This window comes from Hirundo rustica, chromosome 19, assembly GCF_015227805.2.
Source record: "Hirundo rustica isolate bHirRus1 chromosome 19, bHirRus1.pri.v3, whole genome shotgun sequence".
Lineage (NCBI taxonomy): Eukaryota > Metazoa > Chordata > Aves > Passeriformes > Hirundinidae > Hirundo > Hirundo rustica.
The window spans coordinates 955,931-973,017 of record NC_053468.1 but is presented as its reverse complement, the minus strand read 5'-3'; the positions used below and the strand labels follow the sequence as shown (position 1 = coordinate 973,017).

The following is a 17,087-nucleotide window of genomic DNA, read 5'->3' as shown; positions in this document are numbered from 1 at the left end:
CCCTTCATTTCCACCACAAGCAGTGCTGGTGCAGGTTTTACACACTCACCGAATACACACACAGGAGCAACACACACGTGCCAGAATTATGTCAACAAACCCTCTCCATTTTCTTGCAAGGGTATTTATCTTGCCTTCTAGCAGTAGGGAGTGAATTTTAATCCTTTTCCCTTTCCACGGCCACGATGATTATTCCAGGCACAGACTAACGACAGCAAACCACAGCGGATATTTTATCTGCCATTTCTCTTTCCCGTGGCTAATTTGAAGATACAGATTGCAGCCCACAAGTGGTTTTAAGAATTGCCATTAACACTGTTGCCGCACGCTACCGCATTTTAAACACGCTTCCAACACAATCAGAGTGTCACAATTTGTAAAATCTGGGGTGATTTTATCGGCGGTCGAGGCGGCAGAACTCACTTCATCACCACAGCCCTGAGCCAGTTCATTAGGCTGATTAGCACCAGCTACCTGCACGGAGCAGGAAAAAATCCCACAAAAGGCTGGATAAATTCAAGTGTGAGGATGAAGAGGACTCTTACTCTGCCTTTTACACTTGATTTTTCCTTCCACCTGGACTTGGCAGGGGCAAGGGCCCGGAGCTCAGCCCTCTCAGTCCCTTGGCAGCTGTGCAGCCCCTCGGCACATGCCCGCAGGAATTCTGGCTAAGCCCAGCAAACACGCAGCATTGCCCTTCAGCCAGCAATGGCTAAGCCTGTTCCCTGGGATACAGCCTCCCAAACAGAGCCCACTCTGCGTGCCAGGGAACTCCTTTCTTCGCCAGGAGAGGGACTCCAGCCCAGCCTGTCCCGAGTGACAGAGCCGGGTGCAGAGTCTGACTCCATGGAGCACAGGGAGCTTCTGGGGTAACATCACCTCCACCCTGTGCCATTTGGAGCCTGCTTTTGGTCCTTTTAGTTCCTCCCCACTTAGATCTCATCCAGTAGCTTACACTGGCATGCTAATGCGGAACAAAATGTCATGGCTTGCATGTAGGAAAAACAAGCTATTAAAAAAATCAGCCAATTAAATAAATTCATAGAATTCCCAGGGGGAAAATAAAGGATGACCTGTTGCCTCTCATCTTCAACACACGTAGTAGGGAGAAAAAAGCCCTTTGTGGAAAACCCAAAAGGTTTCACGGCAAGGAAGGTGCCTCCCAGAGCTGCAGCCCTCATCTTCAGCAGACCTTTCCTTTACTCCTGGTAAGTCAGTGGGAAGATGCTTTTGGACAGGGAATCCAGCCTGCGGGGCTCATTACCCAGGCTCAAGCCTGCAGGCTCCCCGGCACAGTGCTGCGCTCCCCGAAGAGCACAGGAACGCTGAGCCAGGGCTGCTGGAGCAGAGCTCAGCACCGGCAGAGCACAGACACGGACACGGCCGTGCCCACCCGCCGGGGGAAGCGCTTAGAGAGCACCGAGCGCCGGCGGGGGACACGGCAGGGGTCACCTTGAGGGACACCAGACAAGCATCCCGCAGGAAGGGCTCACACAGCACTGCTCTGCTCTGGTGTCCCTGCAGAGCCTCCTGCCCACCCCAGCAGGGCAGGCACGAGGTGAGGAGACCACAGAGAGCTGGCTGGGCAGGAGCAGAGCTCACTGCAGCACAGCCAGGGGCGAACCCAGCTCCGGGATTTGGGACGCTTCAGCAAATGGAGACCACCTCCAGCTGTGTCAGAGGCCAATCTGCTGAGTAAAAACCTTGCAGGGACCAGAGCCCCCCAGTTCTCCTTGCCCCCTGCTGCCCCCAGACCACAGGGCCACTTGTGCCCAGCACTGAAGTTCCAGTCAGGCAGCTTTCAAATGCAACAAACAACACGCCAAAATCCTAAAAGGAGAGGAGTATTTATGGCCCGTTTAAGGGTGATTGCCTGGAGAAGGGTGGAAAATTCCCTGGATATAAAAGGAAGTTGTCAGGGCTTGAACTTCTCAACCTAAGTAAAGCTTTGAACAGGTCTCGTTACAAACGGAAGGGCACTGCCCGTTCACACAGCCTCCCTGGCTCCGAGGAGCTCATCCTCCTGAGCAAGCTGCTGCTGAACTTTCCAGAGAGGAACCAGTGCCTGGGAGGGAGCTGCTGGAGGCACAGGGAGGCAGTGCAATCCCCGAGGCCTGCCTGACTCACCAGCCATCTGCTCACCCGAGTTTCCTGTTACAGCAAACACCAGAGCAGTGAGTGGCTCAGACCTGCCAGCTCTGCTGACCCTGGGTGGAGATGAGGCTGAGGGCAGACAGCTGCCTCCCTCTGCCCTTCCAGGGCTCCCATCCTGGGTGGGCACTGGCTCCTTTCCACCCCTGGGCAGCCCCCCCAAACCCCCGAGAGCAGCTGACACCTCCATGCCTGAGACAACCACCGCATCAAGCCAGGGGCTGGAGCCATGGGGACAGGAGCCACGGGGACAGGAGCCACGAGCTGCCTCCCAAAGCACAAAATCCATCTCCATCCTCATCCCCATCTCCATCCCCAGGGCAGGGCATGGGCCCTTGGGGCCTGTCCCCAGGGCAGCTTCAGTCCCAGCAGAGCAGTGCTGCCAGAGCTCAGGAATGCAGCAGGAACGGGACCAGCTCCGAGAGACAGAGCAGCATCATTTATCTCCACTGAGAGGAATGGCCATAACACAGAAAATAACCCTCAGCTCCATCCCACAGAGCTGTGCAAGCAATGATGAAACCTCGTCTCTCTTGTGAAATATGCGCAGGGAAATTCCTCTTCTGGAGCTCCTGCTCGTTCTGAGCTACCACCACAGGACGAGCAGCCCTCACTCAGTTTCACAACTCCAGCACACTCCCAATCCCAGTGGAAGGTTTAGCACCTCCATTTCCTGGTTATTTCATCTTAACTGGACTTATGCCCAGCTTAACCGATGCCAGCCACCTCGGCACAAACCCGCTGCTTCCCGGCAGCCTCAGCACATCATCCAGCTCCACGGGATTTACTCTCTCCAGGGAGCCTGACAATGGTCGTCCCAAAGAAAGGTCAGAATGACCAGGAAAGTCACCTCTAACAAGAAAATCCACAGGCATGGGGCATTCCATGCCAACCAGCCCCTCCTCTGCTACCTGCAGGACAGAGGATTTAGTGCCATGGATTTAGGCTCATCTCACTGAATCTGGTTTTTGCTCCCCCATGCAGAAGCTGCCACACACTGAGGTCAGAGCTCCCAATCCTTCTTACCTCTATGCCTGTTGGTCGTCTTGTCAAACATTAGCATGGCATCCTCTACCTGCAAGACAAAGAGGGGAGAGTTGTGCTTTAACACACGCTGGCAACTCAGGCACGCACCAGGGAGGGGGAACACGGGCAGGAGCAGCCTGCGTGGAGCAGAACTCCTTGGTTTTGGCCAGAGGCAGCTTCTCCTTTTGCAAACCTGCTGCTTTCCCCCTCCCTGCCCTGTCTGACATCTGGAAAAGTGACCACCGAAAGTGTTTGGCCCTGAACAGCCAAATATCTCAGCAGCTCTTCCACTTCACATCCACCCCTGGCCATGCCTCATCTCCCTTTTGTAGGGAGACCAGGAAGGGCCAAGGGACGAAGTGTGGACGCAAATCAAGGCCATGACTCCTCCAGACTAGAGTCACTGTCTTGGCTGAGAATTAGGTTAAAGGACGTATGAGCAGGGTAAAATCTGGTCAGCCAAGAAAGGTATTCAGAGGTTTTCAAAAGGGTTTTTGAAAAGCTGGAGGAAAGAGGGGAGAGGGAGGAGGGAGAAACTTTAATTCGCATCAGGCTCGGCATTTCCACTTCAGAAGAGAGATGACTGATGAAACGTATTGAAGTGCAACCAAATTGCTTTCAACTTTCATTAGGATTTGCATGATTTATTCCACCTCCATTTAATCTGTGCAGCCACACCTAAAATTTTGCACTTAGTGCACAAGGATGTTGTGCTGGGGTTGATTTCCCAGCACTGTCACACCTTGAGCTGCTGCTCTGAGGCTGCAGAGTGGGGGCAGGTGGGTCCCGTGTGAACCGGACACATCCTGGGCAAGCTCTGAGATGAAATTACAGACCTGCAATTCCCTATTGTAAACTCTGGGATGATGAAAACCTGCAACACTGAATTACAGAAGGTGTTGCAGGAAGGGAGAAGAACTTTAAAGAAAAGGTTTTATCATCTAAAGGACTCTGCTGCTTGTCTGGGGTGTAGCTTTGGGATTTTTTGTTTGTTTGAGGTTTTTTGATTTTTTTTCACCAGTAATTTTTCTGTACTTCCTTGGGCTTGTACTCTGGCTTTCTAGATATCATTTGAGCTAAGTGATTTACAATGCAGTTACAAGCTCTCCTCATCTCACACAGTGCCACCAAAGGGTCCACCTGTCCCCCAAATGTCCTCTTAGGCAACAAAGAAACATCCAGCCTATGTCTGTGAAAAATTTCTCAGCCTTGGCTGGAGAGAAAGACTTTGCGGTGGTGAAAACACAAGTTGAACCTCTCTGAGGTTCTGAAGGCCTGAAATATATTCCAGGAGATTGCAAAAAAATATAGTGCAGCAAAACCTCACGTGATGCCTAAAATTCCTCTGAAAACCTGTCTCTGCTTAAGTTGTTCTTAACTTTTTTATTCAAACTGGTTTGCAGAAAGTGCAAGCAATGGCTTAGACGGTGCAGAACTGCAGGTCTCCTGATACCCATCTTGACTGAGCCCTGAAGACGCTGATGCACTGAAAAACTCAAACTGCATTAAGCACGGAGCCGTTTGTCCTGCTGTCTGTCCTCCCTCCAAGGGGGAAAACTCACCAGGATGAGCAATACCAGGAGGCAGATAAGGACCAGGCTGCCCTTCACCCTGCTTATCTCTGCTCCAGGGTTATGTTTGCTCAGCAATCTTTATTTTTCATTCTCACAGGTCTTGGCCTCACTGGAACCAAAAATTACACATTGCACCTGCTGCTGTATCCTGGGGCATCGCAGCTCCCGCTGCCTCCTCAGTGCCTGCACCAGCCACCCTCTGTCCCCACTCAATCCCTGCTGCAGAAGGTTTAATGTGGAACTTTTCTCCCTCCAATCCCATCCCAGAGCCCCTGGATGTTCAGGAGCACAGACCCAGCAGCCCAGGAAGGTCCCTGGGCCCGACCCTGCGTGAAGGCTCTCCAGGCTGGACCCACACTGTCCTGCCAAAACAACCCCTCCTCCTGCAAGGACATTACTGGGGATTTCTGAAAGGCTGCTGTGCTGGTTTGGGAGAGAAGAGATGCTCCAGCATGGCCATGTCTCAGCTGCTGCTGGCAGCAGCAGCCCCAAACCTCCTGAGCAGCCTCATCGTGCTCCTCCGAGAGCTGCCAGGGCAGAGGAGGGGCTGGTGCCGGCACCAGACCCAGCCCTGGAGGGGCGAGGGGCTCTGGGTGCAGCCCCTGGTCACACTGGGCTCTGCAGCTCCCTGCCCTTCTCCCACCTGTCCAACACAACACCATCCTCTGGGCAAACACGGCTCTGTGCCATGTGTACCAAGCTGGAGTGATGATCTTGGCAGGGATCTTTTTTATGCAAATAAATCCCTATTAGCAGTAACAAGCACAGGCTGCAGGGGCTAATCCAGGAGGGAGGTTTCCTGGGGCCCCGAGGAGCACAGGCACCCTGGAGCTGCCCTCCTCCAACTGCTGGGATCAGGGCCGGGCAGCAGCTCCTGAAAAAGAAAAAGGGTCAGCCCTGACAGTCCACACAGGAAACCTGCACGGGGGGAGCGTCTCTGCTGCGGAGTTCAGACGTGGCCCAAGTATGCCTTGAAGAAAAAATTATCAGTGGGGTGTTCTTTGAGCCAGCTGGTGCCCTTTCAACAATGTCTAATTGGTTATCTTTTCTCTTTCCTAAGGTCAGAACATTTTATCTCCGTCTCTGCCCTTTCTGTGCTTACCCCACCCTGCGTTATTTTTTAGGGCAGCCATTGTAGCAGAAGAATAGCCTTTCTCCTCCATAGTCCGGTGACACAATGAGACTTCTTGAAACCTCCTGAATAGATAAAGTGCAGCGGCAAAAGGAAAATTCTATTAACGCTCTGCAAAATAAAACATCTAAGAGCTGAGGAGACAAGCGGGAGAAGGAAATCAATATGGAGAGGGCAGCGCGCTTAGAAAAACTTTTCACCAGTTGCAAAAAGGTGGCGAGGGTATGGGAGGGAGGGGGGAGAGAAACTTATTAATGCAGAAAACCCATCAATGGTATGGAAATCTGGCAGAACAGCAAGAACTCAAACTAGAAGAATTTGAATATACAAAGGGCTGAATAGAATGAGCAAACCACACTGCCTCACACACACAGCCCGTTTCTCACGGTTCTCTGTGAAGCAAACACAAGCGGCTTGTTCAAGTTTTCATCAAGGAGAAATAAGGGACACAGTCAAGGTAACCGGCAGTAAACCCTGTAGTAAGCAAATTGATCCCTGTTTCAGGGGAAGGGGAAAAAAACCCAAATCCACAGCAAAACTCAAGTACATGCAGGGGCTGTGACTGCCCGAGTTAACCCCCTCCTCCAGCCCCTTGCCTGCCCGGTGTTTTAAAGATGCTCCACTGCAAGCTCAAAACATGCAGCTCACACTTTGCACACAAGAGGCAAGGAAGGTTCTTCCAGGGCTGGAAGATGGAATTGCCACTTGCAAGGCTTGGCCATCACCCACCACGCCTCAGCCCCCAGGGAAGCCCGGGATGCCCAGCACAGGAGGGGGAGGCTGAGCCACCTCCACCCAGGGCACTCAGACACCAACAGGCCCGATATGGAGGCTCAAAGGAGCTGATTAAACCCGACTCATTCTGAGCATCAAGTGAGAGTTACAAAATTAACAGTCTCAGGACTTAGGGTAACTAAAAAAAAAACCCGAAGATAACAAAGGCTTGCCGGTGAACACCGGTTACAAATGGACACTTCAGGCCCCCAGACTCCTCTGTCCCAGCACAGCCCATCCATACAGCCAATGCAGACCCAGTTTCTTACGTAAAGCCTAACTAATGGGCTTCAGTTTATTTAACTTCTTTTTTTTTCCAATCCACTTGGGGCTCTGAGAAAAGGAAGGGCTCTACCACTTCATTACTCACTGCCTGGAAGGAGGAATAGGGGAGAATAAGAGGAAAGAAAAAAAACCTGGAGGAGCCAAAGGCTTTAATAATCCTAACAGTTCCCAGGGTTATTTAAAATATGCCCAACCAGTTCACAAAAGGCTCCACGGAGATAAATTTATTTGATTTTCTTCCACTTTAATGGAGGCATACATTTAAAGCAACAAAACCAGGGTGACCTAAATAAAATGACTATTAATTGTACTCAGAAAGTCTCTGAATTTAACGCAAGTGATCCAGCCCAGCACAAGAACACACAGTATTCTCCACTCATTCCTCCTACTTTCCTCTTTGGGATTTTCAACTCCTCCTTTCCACAAGGCAGCAGGAGCTGATCAGACCCAGCACAGCCCAGTCACTCACACTGTAACCAACAGGCTGAGTGCCCTGCAAAACCCAGCAGTGGCTCCAGAAGAATCTGCAGGGTGGTGCTGCAGGAACTGGAGCACCGTGCTGCCACTGAAAGCAGAAGGACCACACCAGTTTTGTGTGGAAAACTTTAAGCCTCACCCTGTATCTCTCCAAGCACACAGATGCAGACCCAAGAGGTGCCCATGGACCCTCCTTGACAAGCCAAGTCCCTGTACAAGCTGCCTGTGTGCACAGGAGCAACATCCATCACCATCCCAAACCTCTCTGTTCTGGTTCCTCTGTTTGAGTTTAGTTTACTCCCTGAGTAAAACTTCCACAATGAAACCACCACAACTACGCTGAAGGGACACACAGCAGCCTTTATGCCTCCTCATCCAGCCCAGGAATGCTTTTCCTGATCCAAACCCTGAGTTTTCAACACATCCAGAGCAGGCTGAGGGCACTCCCTGCAAGTGCCCCCTGGGGTGGAGGGGTTGTTTCCACACGACCTGCCAAGCAGATCTGGCACGATGTTCTCCACCCCTTCAAGGTAAAAGAGAATTAGGGCAGACAAATGGCATTACAGCTGGGATGGACCACGGCAGCAATTCCAGCTGGGTCTGGGGAGGGAAGGGATTACGGGAGGACAACCTCCAGCCCCACACCATTCGGTTGTGCCTCTCCTCCCTCCATCCCCGACTCGTGAACTTTACAGGTCTATCACCTCTTCCGCCCTTCCAAGAAAAGTGTGCTGGATATTCTGGTCTAATTCCTCAAATTATTTATCCACACCGCACAACTCCTCCAATATTTTGTTTTCTGAAGCAGAAAAACCTCTTAGCTGCCAGTGAACTGTCAGGTGCTGTTATTTTAAATGCGCATGTGAAACCCAAGCCTCGGCAAGGCGCTCCTGCAGATTTACAACCTCCCCCCACATAAATTAAGACAAATGCCTATTGCATGGCAGACAACTTGAAATGGTTCCCCCACACCGGGCCCCTGGGCTTGATTACAACAGAATTAAACAAAGAAACAAATTATCCCCCCTCTTTCTGTCACACACACTCCTCTCCTCCGGGCACAGCTCTGTCTCCTGCCCTGACCATCACCCAGGTTCCTTCAGCGCTGCGTCCCCAGCGTGGATGACCACACCAGACCCAACCCAGAGCGCGGCTGCTCCCTCTGCCACCGCCCCGCCACGCTGACCCCATCGTGGCCAGCGCTCCAGGGAGCAAAGGGCGAGCTCCAGGCCGGGAGCGCCGCTCCAGCTTCCCGAGGCAGCCCTGGCTCTCAGCTCCGCGGTGAGGGATTCACCTCCTCCGTGGAGCTGGCAGCATGTGGGCTGTGCTCCCTGGGGTGCTGGGGGCACAGGGTGAGGCCCCTGGCTGAGCCCTCCCCAGCGTGCCGTGGTGACAGCTTCCCAAGCGCGGGCTGACAGATTACGCACCGCGGTAACAATCAATGCCATACTGTGCAAGCACAAATTCCAGCGCTAGCAATTTTTCCCCCCAGCAGTCAAGGCTTTAAAAAGTCTTCTTCAGCAATTATAGCTAATAAAACTACAATTTTATTCAACACACACATATCATTGTAACTAATTTTGCTCCATCAGGGCTGAAATTAAAACAGTCATTCAATCACGTTAATCTCAGGGCTTGCTCACCAGCCGTGACATGGCAAAGAGCATCCCCAACGCTTGCCAAAAAGCACTGTGGCTACTGTTGGGCTTTAAAACGCTCCTGCAAAACATGAACACGTTACTCAACACTTACTCTACCAAGGGGGATGTAAGAATGACTAATGCTCTCCAGAAAAAAAACAGCTTTCCACAGCAGGACAAATTAAACACGACTTCATAGACGATTTCTCATTAATTCCCTCTCTGGCATTAATAACATGGAGTATTGATGAAGGCAAAGCTCCCATCAAGTTATAAACAATGTGAGGACTCTTGGGGTGTTCCTTTACCTGCTGTCTTGACTGAGAGCTTCCCTCGTGCTCCCCAGATTTCCAGCACCTGAGCTACCAACACCGACAGGGAACACAGGCTCTTGCAAAAAACCCCAGCAAAGCAACGGCCAACTCAGAAACATAAAACCAGTTCTTTGCTCAGCCTCTGGGGCTGCAGCACAGAAGGTGGTGAGAAGAGGTCAGTGGCATAAGGTAATAGCCTCTCCAGCAGCTGAATGGTTGGGAGTGGATAAACTCCCAGGGACATTTCTCCAAAGGATACACCCACACATCCAGGGAGACACACTGGGCTCCCTGCATGAGAATGGGCACAGACCAAACCACCCTGGGAGCAGCTCATCCCTCCTTCGGACATGGGCAGGTGTCCCTCATCTCCCAGTTCCCTGCAACACCAGGTACTCCAGGGATGCCAGAGTTTCACTGTGGAAATCAAGCTGAGGACAATAGAGAGCCCGAGCTGCCCTCTCCCAGCTGCAGGGCATGCCTCTGCTGGCTGTGCTTTCAGGGAACAGAAGCTGCCTGGTCAGAGCCCAGCCTGGGCAGGGGTGACTCTGCAATCAAGTCCTGCAGCCAGGTCTAATTGTCCAGAACGATCCCTGCCCGCAGCACAGGCAGCTCTCCCCTGGGTCCCCTCAGCCTGACGGGAAAACAGGTTCCAGTGCTGCGTTTCTGAGACGCATTAAGAGAGTCAGGAGCCGGCACCGAGAGCGCGGCTCGGAGGGACAGCCCTGTCCCTGTCCTCCTGTCCCTCTCCCAGGCCGGCACTGCCACAGGAACAAACATCCAGAAGTGCTCTGGGATCCCAGGGGAATAGGAACGGGGGTACACTCGACCACCCTGCAGCAAGGACCTGAGACTCTGCTCCTCGAGGTCACTACACACACACAAACCCCCAAGGACTGTGAACAACCCACCAGGGGCTGTCAGAGCCCTTCACCCATGGAGAACTGCACCACAAACTTCAGATTTCAGCGCAGAACAGCAGTGTCCTGCTGAGAACGGGCAGGGGTGTGGCACTGCCCAAAGGCTCACAGCCTCAGTGTCTCTGGGGACAGCAGCAGGTCCCACAGTGCCACCATCCAGGGGTCCCTACATGCCTGAAACAGCTCGGGATGGTGACACAGATGGCACACGTCACAGAAATTAATCAAGGGCTCCTACAATGACACATTTTGTACCTATCAGTGTAACACACACACACACTGACCTGGCCACAGACAGAGGAGCCACAGCAGCTAAAGCCAGTCATTCAGTCTGAAACCGGGGTTAAATCATGGAGCTCTCGCTACCGCCCTTCCCCAGAGAGGCAAGAACAGAATCCTGTTCCAAACATCTGCTGGAGAGGATCCAGGTTCTCTCACAAACACTTAATTCACCCTGCCTCAAAACATCCTTGTGTTTTACCCATCTAACAGACAAGGAAGAGGGTGGGACTAGAAGGGAAATTGAGTTACAGGCGTTTTAGTGACCCGCACGTGGCCCCAGAGCCAAGCACCGTCCTGCAACTCCGCCTTTGGCTCCCTGCTGGCATCGGGGGATCCCCCTCCCACACTCACCCTTCTCCATCTTTTACTGAGGCCCCCACCTCCCTGCACGTGTGCTCATACCGTGCATTGTTTCCTGCAAACTTCCCCAACAACAGAAGAACTTCTGCCAAGTGTTTTTTTGTGGGACCCACAAGTGAATGAAGAAGCCAAGCTCCATCATCCTGCTCCACGCTCCCTCCCCACCCGCCCGAAGGAGCCACCACCAGATAAAAACACAAAGCAGACCCACACAAGGGGTATTTCTTAAATGCATGCACAATAATTAGAACTATTCTCTTAGGGCTCACACTGGAGCTGTTGGGTTTTACAGCTTTAAGCTTCTGACACCAAAAGGCTGGAGAACTTCTGCTCTTTGGAAAGCAAAGGCTGAGAGCTCCATGCAACCACATCACTCAGCTGAAGCTGATCAAATATCACAAGAGTCGACAGCACCAAAGCTCAAAGGAGCTCAGCTCCTTTCCTCCCTCAGGTGCTCTCAGGCCAGCTCTGCCCACCCAGGGGTGCCGTGGGGCAGGGCAGGACCCCTCTCCTTCCCTCCCCTCCGGCAGCGCGGCGATGCCATCACTGGAACATTGCTCCTTCAGCATTCCAGCCAGCCAGGTGCGAGGCGTTGGTGATTTTACTTTCACGGAACATTAGGCACCGTCAGCAGAAATAATTCTTCCTCCCTTCACAGTGCTCGTTTGCATATTAGCGCTGCAAAGTTGCAATCTGTTTTCTTTTCCAAACAATACTTCGGAGGTGCTGCCCACCAGGCCTGGCCGGTGCCGGGTCTGGAAGTGCCAGGGCAGTTTCATCCCCAGCCCCAGGAGCAGCCTCCTCCCCTGATGGCCTTTAGCAGCACCACTGCCTGGAAAGCCAGATTTAAACACGGCTCCTCCTTTCTGCCTGCAGCAGGAAGGACGTTGCCATTTCAGCCTCCCTCCCGCAGCCACAGCTCCCAAGTCCAGAGGAGGCCACCAAATGATCAGAGTAGGTTTGGATGGGGCTTTAGGAAGAAATTCTTCCCTTTGAGGGTGGTGAGGCACAGCGTGCCCGCAGCAGCTGTGGCACCCCCTGGATCCCTGGCAGTGTCCAAGGCCAGGCTGGACACGGGGGCTCGGAGCAGCCTGGGACAGCGGAAGATGTCCCTGCCCATGGTCCCTCCCCACTCAGACCATCCTGGGATATCGTGAATAACCTGAGGGCTCTCGCTGAGTGCCCTGAAGCCACACACAGAAACCCAGCTCAGAGCCTTCCCTGTTACTGAGAACACTGAGAAAAACTCTATTCACAAGAAACCCAGGGTGTTTTCACAGATGCCTTCGCAGCAGAGTCCCAGGGCAGGCCAGGCTCAGGGACACAGATCTGATTAAGAGACATCCTGAGCAAAGTAACAGGATTGGGTTTAAAGAGCTTCCTGCTGCCCTTTCGTAAATACCTGCTGAATAAGTGTGAAGATAAGACAAGGATTGCATTACGAGGCTTCCTGATGCATGAAGGGCTTTTTTATTGCCCAGATTTGAAAAAAAAAAAAAAAAAAGGATGAACAATTGCCACAGCCAGCTCCAGCTAAAGGCTCAGCTGCAGAATCAAACTGCAGTTTATTAGCAAAGGAAAACTCATCTAAGTTCTCTTTGACTGTAATGAAAAAAAGTTTCATTTTATTTCCTGCTGGATCCTTTCTCCTTTTATTGTTCTTTTCATATACTGACTTGCATATTAAGGAATATTTTTCCAGGGCTGTTTGTTCTAAACAGAACTGTCCTCCCTTGTTTTTCCACCCCAAATCAAACACAGTTTATCTCTCTACATTTAGGGATTTTTTTTAATTTATGGAAAAACCATTTGCAAACCAGCCCCTTGCTGAGGCAAGTGTTGATGATGCTGCACTCCAGAAGGAGCCATTTTTTGGCCTGGGGGTCCAAGCCCACCCTCCAACCCCGGCTTTGCAGCAGTGGAGGAAGGTGGCTGGAGCAGCTCTGCCTGCGCAGAACACTCCCAAACCCTCGCCCCCGTGCAGCCTGCTGACAGGGTGAGAGGTCAGAGAACTGTACTCTCATCAAACTCACGGCACTGACGGCTCACCACTTTTTCAAAACGGCTTTGAGGCTGTTGGAGCAGAGTCCCCCCGCACAGGCAGGCTGCTCGCTCCGGCAGCTCACAGCGCCCACGCACAGGAAGCACAAGTGATTTTCCCACTGCCACAAATTAATGATAAGAACAGGAGAAGACAAGTCCCTGGCTTTGCTTTCAGAACCAGAGCTATGCAACACCCAGAGCTGGGGATGTGAATATCCCTGAGCTCAGAGCCCCAGCACAGCCCTGCACCACCCACACCTCAGCGAGTACGAGAGGAGAAATAAGCAACATGAAGCACTTGTTCTGATTTCTCCTCTTCAGGGCTTTGGACTCCTCTTTACCTCTTAAAATACCCCAGTTAGTCTTGATGAGAGGGCAGGAGCCCGAAGCACTTGAGGGAATGATTCTTTTAAGCCCGTTCAGGACAGAAATCATCATTCTGTTAACCACGGCTGCAATCGCCGCCGCTGCCCCGCGGTCCCGGGTTACAGAACGGGGAGCACGGGACATGAAAGGCCACTGCCACCACTCAGGACCTGGGGACACTCACTGCAGCCTGGCCCTTGCCCCCGGGCTCAGTCAGGGCACTCACACAGCAGCACCACTTTGGGCCGCCAGGATGGGATTTTAAGGCACCACCTTGATTCTGTTCCCTGCAGCTCCACCCCTTCCCACTCTCCGCTCAGGCTCTGCAGCCAGCCATAATAAATGCTGGGAAAGGCAATCCTCCAGGAGAGCAGGCTATTAAGGCTGAATATAATATTAAGAAGAAAGCAATTAGTGGTGCTGCTGTGCTGGGCACCGCTCCTCTCCCCCCTGGCCTCGGAGGTGCGTGTGCCCCGCTCTCCATCACCCTGCTCGGAGAGGGACTGAACGCCCACAACCACGGGTACTGCCGGATAAATTGAGTTTTTACACGTGTCAACAACGCCGAATCTCATCAGCCTGACAGAGCCTCACCCAGGCATCTGGAACCAAGGTTCAGCTGCAATTTTTAATTACCCCTGCACGGCACGGGGATTACAGGGTAATCACCGAAGCCGGGATCCTGGAACCACAGTACACCCCTTTTAAAGCCTGCTGAAGAAAAAACAAGGGGCTCTGTTGTGAGAGGGGGTTTTTTTTGTTGAAGTAAATTCAACTCCTGCAGCTCCTGCCATCACCAAAGTCATTTCTGTGAGAAAGAAGTAATTTTTTTTTTAGTTTAAAAATGAAAATATAAAAAAGAATCCTACTGCCCCACTCTTATTATCTGTGTAAAAAGGATTCAAGGAACAAGCAGAGAGGGAGAACTGTCCGTACAAACACAAGATGGTTGAATAATTCTTTACACGTGAAGATGCCCGAAGTTTTCCAAAGGTGCCATTTCCACGTGTGCTCAGTCCGTGGTGGCCGCAGGCACGGGACACGTGTCCTTTCTCCTGTCTACTCCAGACTCCCCAGTCCCCAGATCCTGCCTCCCTCCAAACTGGTCCAGAGGGAAGCTCCCACCCTTTCACTCCTTTTTCTCCCCAGGCCCTGGAGAACAATCCCGCTGTTCCTCCTCCCTCTCCACAGGGCCCAACAGCTGCCTTTGAACGGTTTGTTTGAAACCCCTTGGCTTCAAACACTTTTTATTTCTTGCCCAAAAGCTATTTGAATGGATTATGCCCCAGTGATGAATCTCTCCTAGAAACGTGACAGGAGCCTCTTGAATCACGGCAAACAGGCTCGGTAAATCAAACAAACGGCAAAAGCGGGCAAAGAGAGGATTTGGGTGTTAAGAATGAGGTGACATGTCCACACATCAATCCCTCCTGACTGACAAGATGTCCTTCCAAGATGGGAGAGATTTTTTAACTCTGCTTCCCTGACTCCACATTATTTCGCTGAAATAACACCAGATACAATAATTAAGCTCCGATCTTGGTGGATTGTTCACAATGATAATTCCACCTTTGTAATTCAGCTTCAAATAAACCCTCTTTGTTCTGTCTTATTACACAGATTCTGGTATCATTCAAGTATATTAACTGTAGCCTATTACTGTCACACAAAAATGCTCCCTGAGCCATAGCAAAAGGCTCCCCAGACAAAACTTTATGTCATGTTAATCCAAGCTTTAATAACGATGAGGATATATAACTGTATTCTAATTGTGCTTTGTGTTTCTGCATACAAAAAACCAGAAAATATCAGAAGTGACAGAGGCATCTTTCCTCCAGCCCAGCACCAGCTCCTCTCCAGGATGGCTCTGCCTCCCTCCCTTCTCACCAAAATAGGGGCTAAAAGCAGTGGAGAGCAATTCCAGCCAAATCCCAGCTCACGCCAAACCCGAGCCTAAGGCACAGAGGGAAAACCGGGCTGCTGGTGCTAAGTGCTGCGGCTGCTACTGCAACAGAAATTAATACCCTCTAAAATAGCACTTAAACAGGGATAATCAGTATTATGGAAATTGTACATGTTTAATTCTTGAGTGTCTGCTGAAAACATTGCGTGATGAAGGACTGTGGGAAGCAGAGCATTCATTTTGGAGCCAAGGCTTAAAATAGGCAAAGGGAAAAAAAAAAGGAAGGAAAGAAAAGGAAAGAAAGAAAAATAACCTGGAAACAAACAAGCAGTGAAAAGACTCACAAATTTATAATTGGGCATTTCCAAGTGGTGGCTGCAAGCTGGGAAATGGATTTAAGAGAAAGTGGGAGGCTCTGTCCCACACGACAAGGCTGAGGTAAATGTTCTCTACAGTATTTTGCTAACCCAGTTTTAAGTACACTAGAAATTAGATTTATCCCCTCCCACAAGTAAGGCCACAGTGCTGATGTCACACCCAGATCCACAGCAGGCTGGAGCAGCAAGATTTTAACCTTGCTGTTCAGCTGGAGGACACCGGCCCTTGGACTCCTCAACCTCATCCTCTGCTCATTTTCCACTGCAATCCCCCCACCTCATTCCTGTAAAATTTAATTCAGTGCTGTAAGCTCAAAGCTCTCCCAGGGGTGTTACTGGGAGCTCAGAAGCAGCACGTGGAAGCAGTGAAGCTCCAAGGGAATGGGAGAAAAGGTCTGATGGATTTACCTCAGAAAACACCATACACCAAAGACCCTAAAAAGGTTACCTTCTCCCAGTTCCTCCTTCACTCAGAGCCTGAAGTTCCACAGCTCGCCCTTTCCAAATCACAGGAGGCACTAAAACCCCACCAGATCCTCAATGTAATACAGCAAAGTACTCATTAACCTGCTGACACTGCAGTTTCCCAGTTCCATGTTTTGAGGGTGTTTCCTACAACATGTTCAAAAAATGAAAATGAACAGTCTTGTGTAAATCGCAAGACTCCAGAAACTGGAGTATTCAGAAGAAAAAAAAATTCCACTGAGCAGCCTGAAACTCTTGATAAATCGTGAAATTTGGCAGGACCCATCTGACAATGTTTATTTTTTTTTCCCCCAAAGTTGTACTATGCTCAACATTAGATCAAAACAGTTTTCTTTGGCAGACACAGGTTCTGCTCTGCACTCCCCTTCTCCCTAACACACCATATGGACTGTTCTTAATGAAATATATTTAGAGGGATAGCGAACCAGCTCAGCACTGGTGTAAGTGCTGCTTCTCTGCAAGTCAGGGACTAAAAAACATCATGCATTTTTGGAACGATCACTTTTGATTTATAAGTCCTTAAAAGTACAGTCAGTAAGCCCAGATTAAAATACCAAATAAAGCTTTAGTGATAGCAAACACACACACGCGTATATAAAGTAAAATTGCTGCTATTTTTATAAATTGTCTTTAAGTAGCACAATATAAAGAGCCCGATGAAATGAGAAAAACTGGCTTGGACAGCTTCAATACAGAAAAGATAACGAGACAAGAATTTATTAAAAAGTGAGAGGTGTTTTATTCTGCAGGGAGACAGGAAAGGCATTTCCAAGATTTCTAATATGCTCACAGGATGGGTACAATGCAAATATCTACCGAGCTGGAAAGGAAAGCTGAACCATCCCAGGGAGGTTATCTGGAGAGTGAACTGAGGGGACAATTACTGGTGGATGGCCACGGGGAACTGGGGCCAAAGCCCAGGGCAGCTCAGTTCCGCCTCCCTCCTGCCTCCAGCAAGACACTGGGCACCCAAACAC

The 17,087-nt window shown here is 50.9% G+C and overlaps 1 protein-coding gene across 11 annotated transcripts in view; it reads right to left on the bottom strand.

Moving 5' to 3' along the window:
• Positions 1-17,087, bottom strand: part of MSI2 (musashi RNA binding protein 2) — a 204,424-nt gene that overhangs the window by 76,054 nt on the left and 111,283 nt on the right. For all 11 annotated transcript variants that reach the window (XR_005703568.2, XM_040082082.2, XM_040082083.2 and 8 more), the window contains one exon: positions 3,178-3,226. Coding sequence is in view for 10 of the 11 variants with exons in the window: in XM_040082082.2 (XP_039938016.1) it covers positions 3,178-3,226 (49 nt within the window). In the remaining variant the exon portion in view is untranslated. The remainder of the gene's footprint in view (positions 1-3,177; positions 3,227-17,087) is intronic.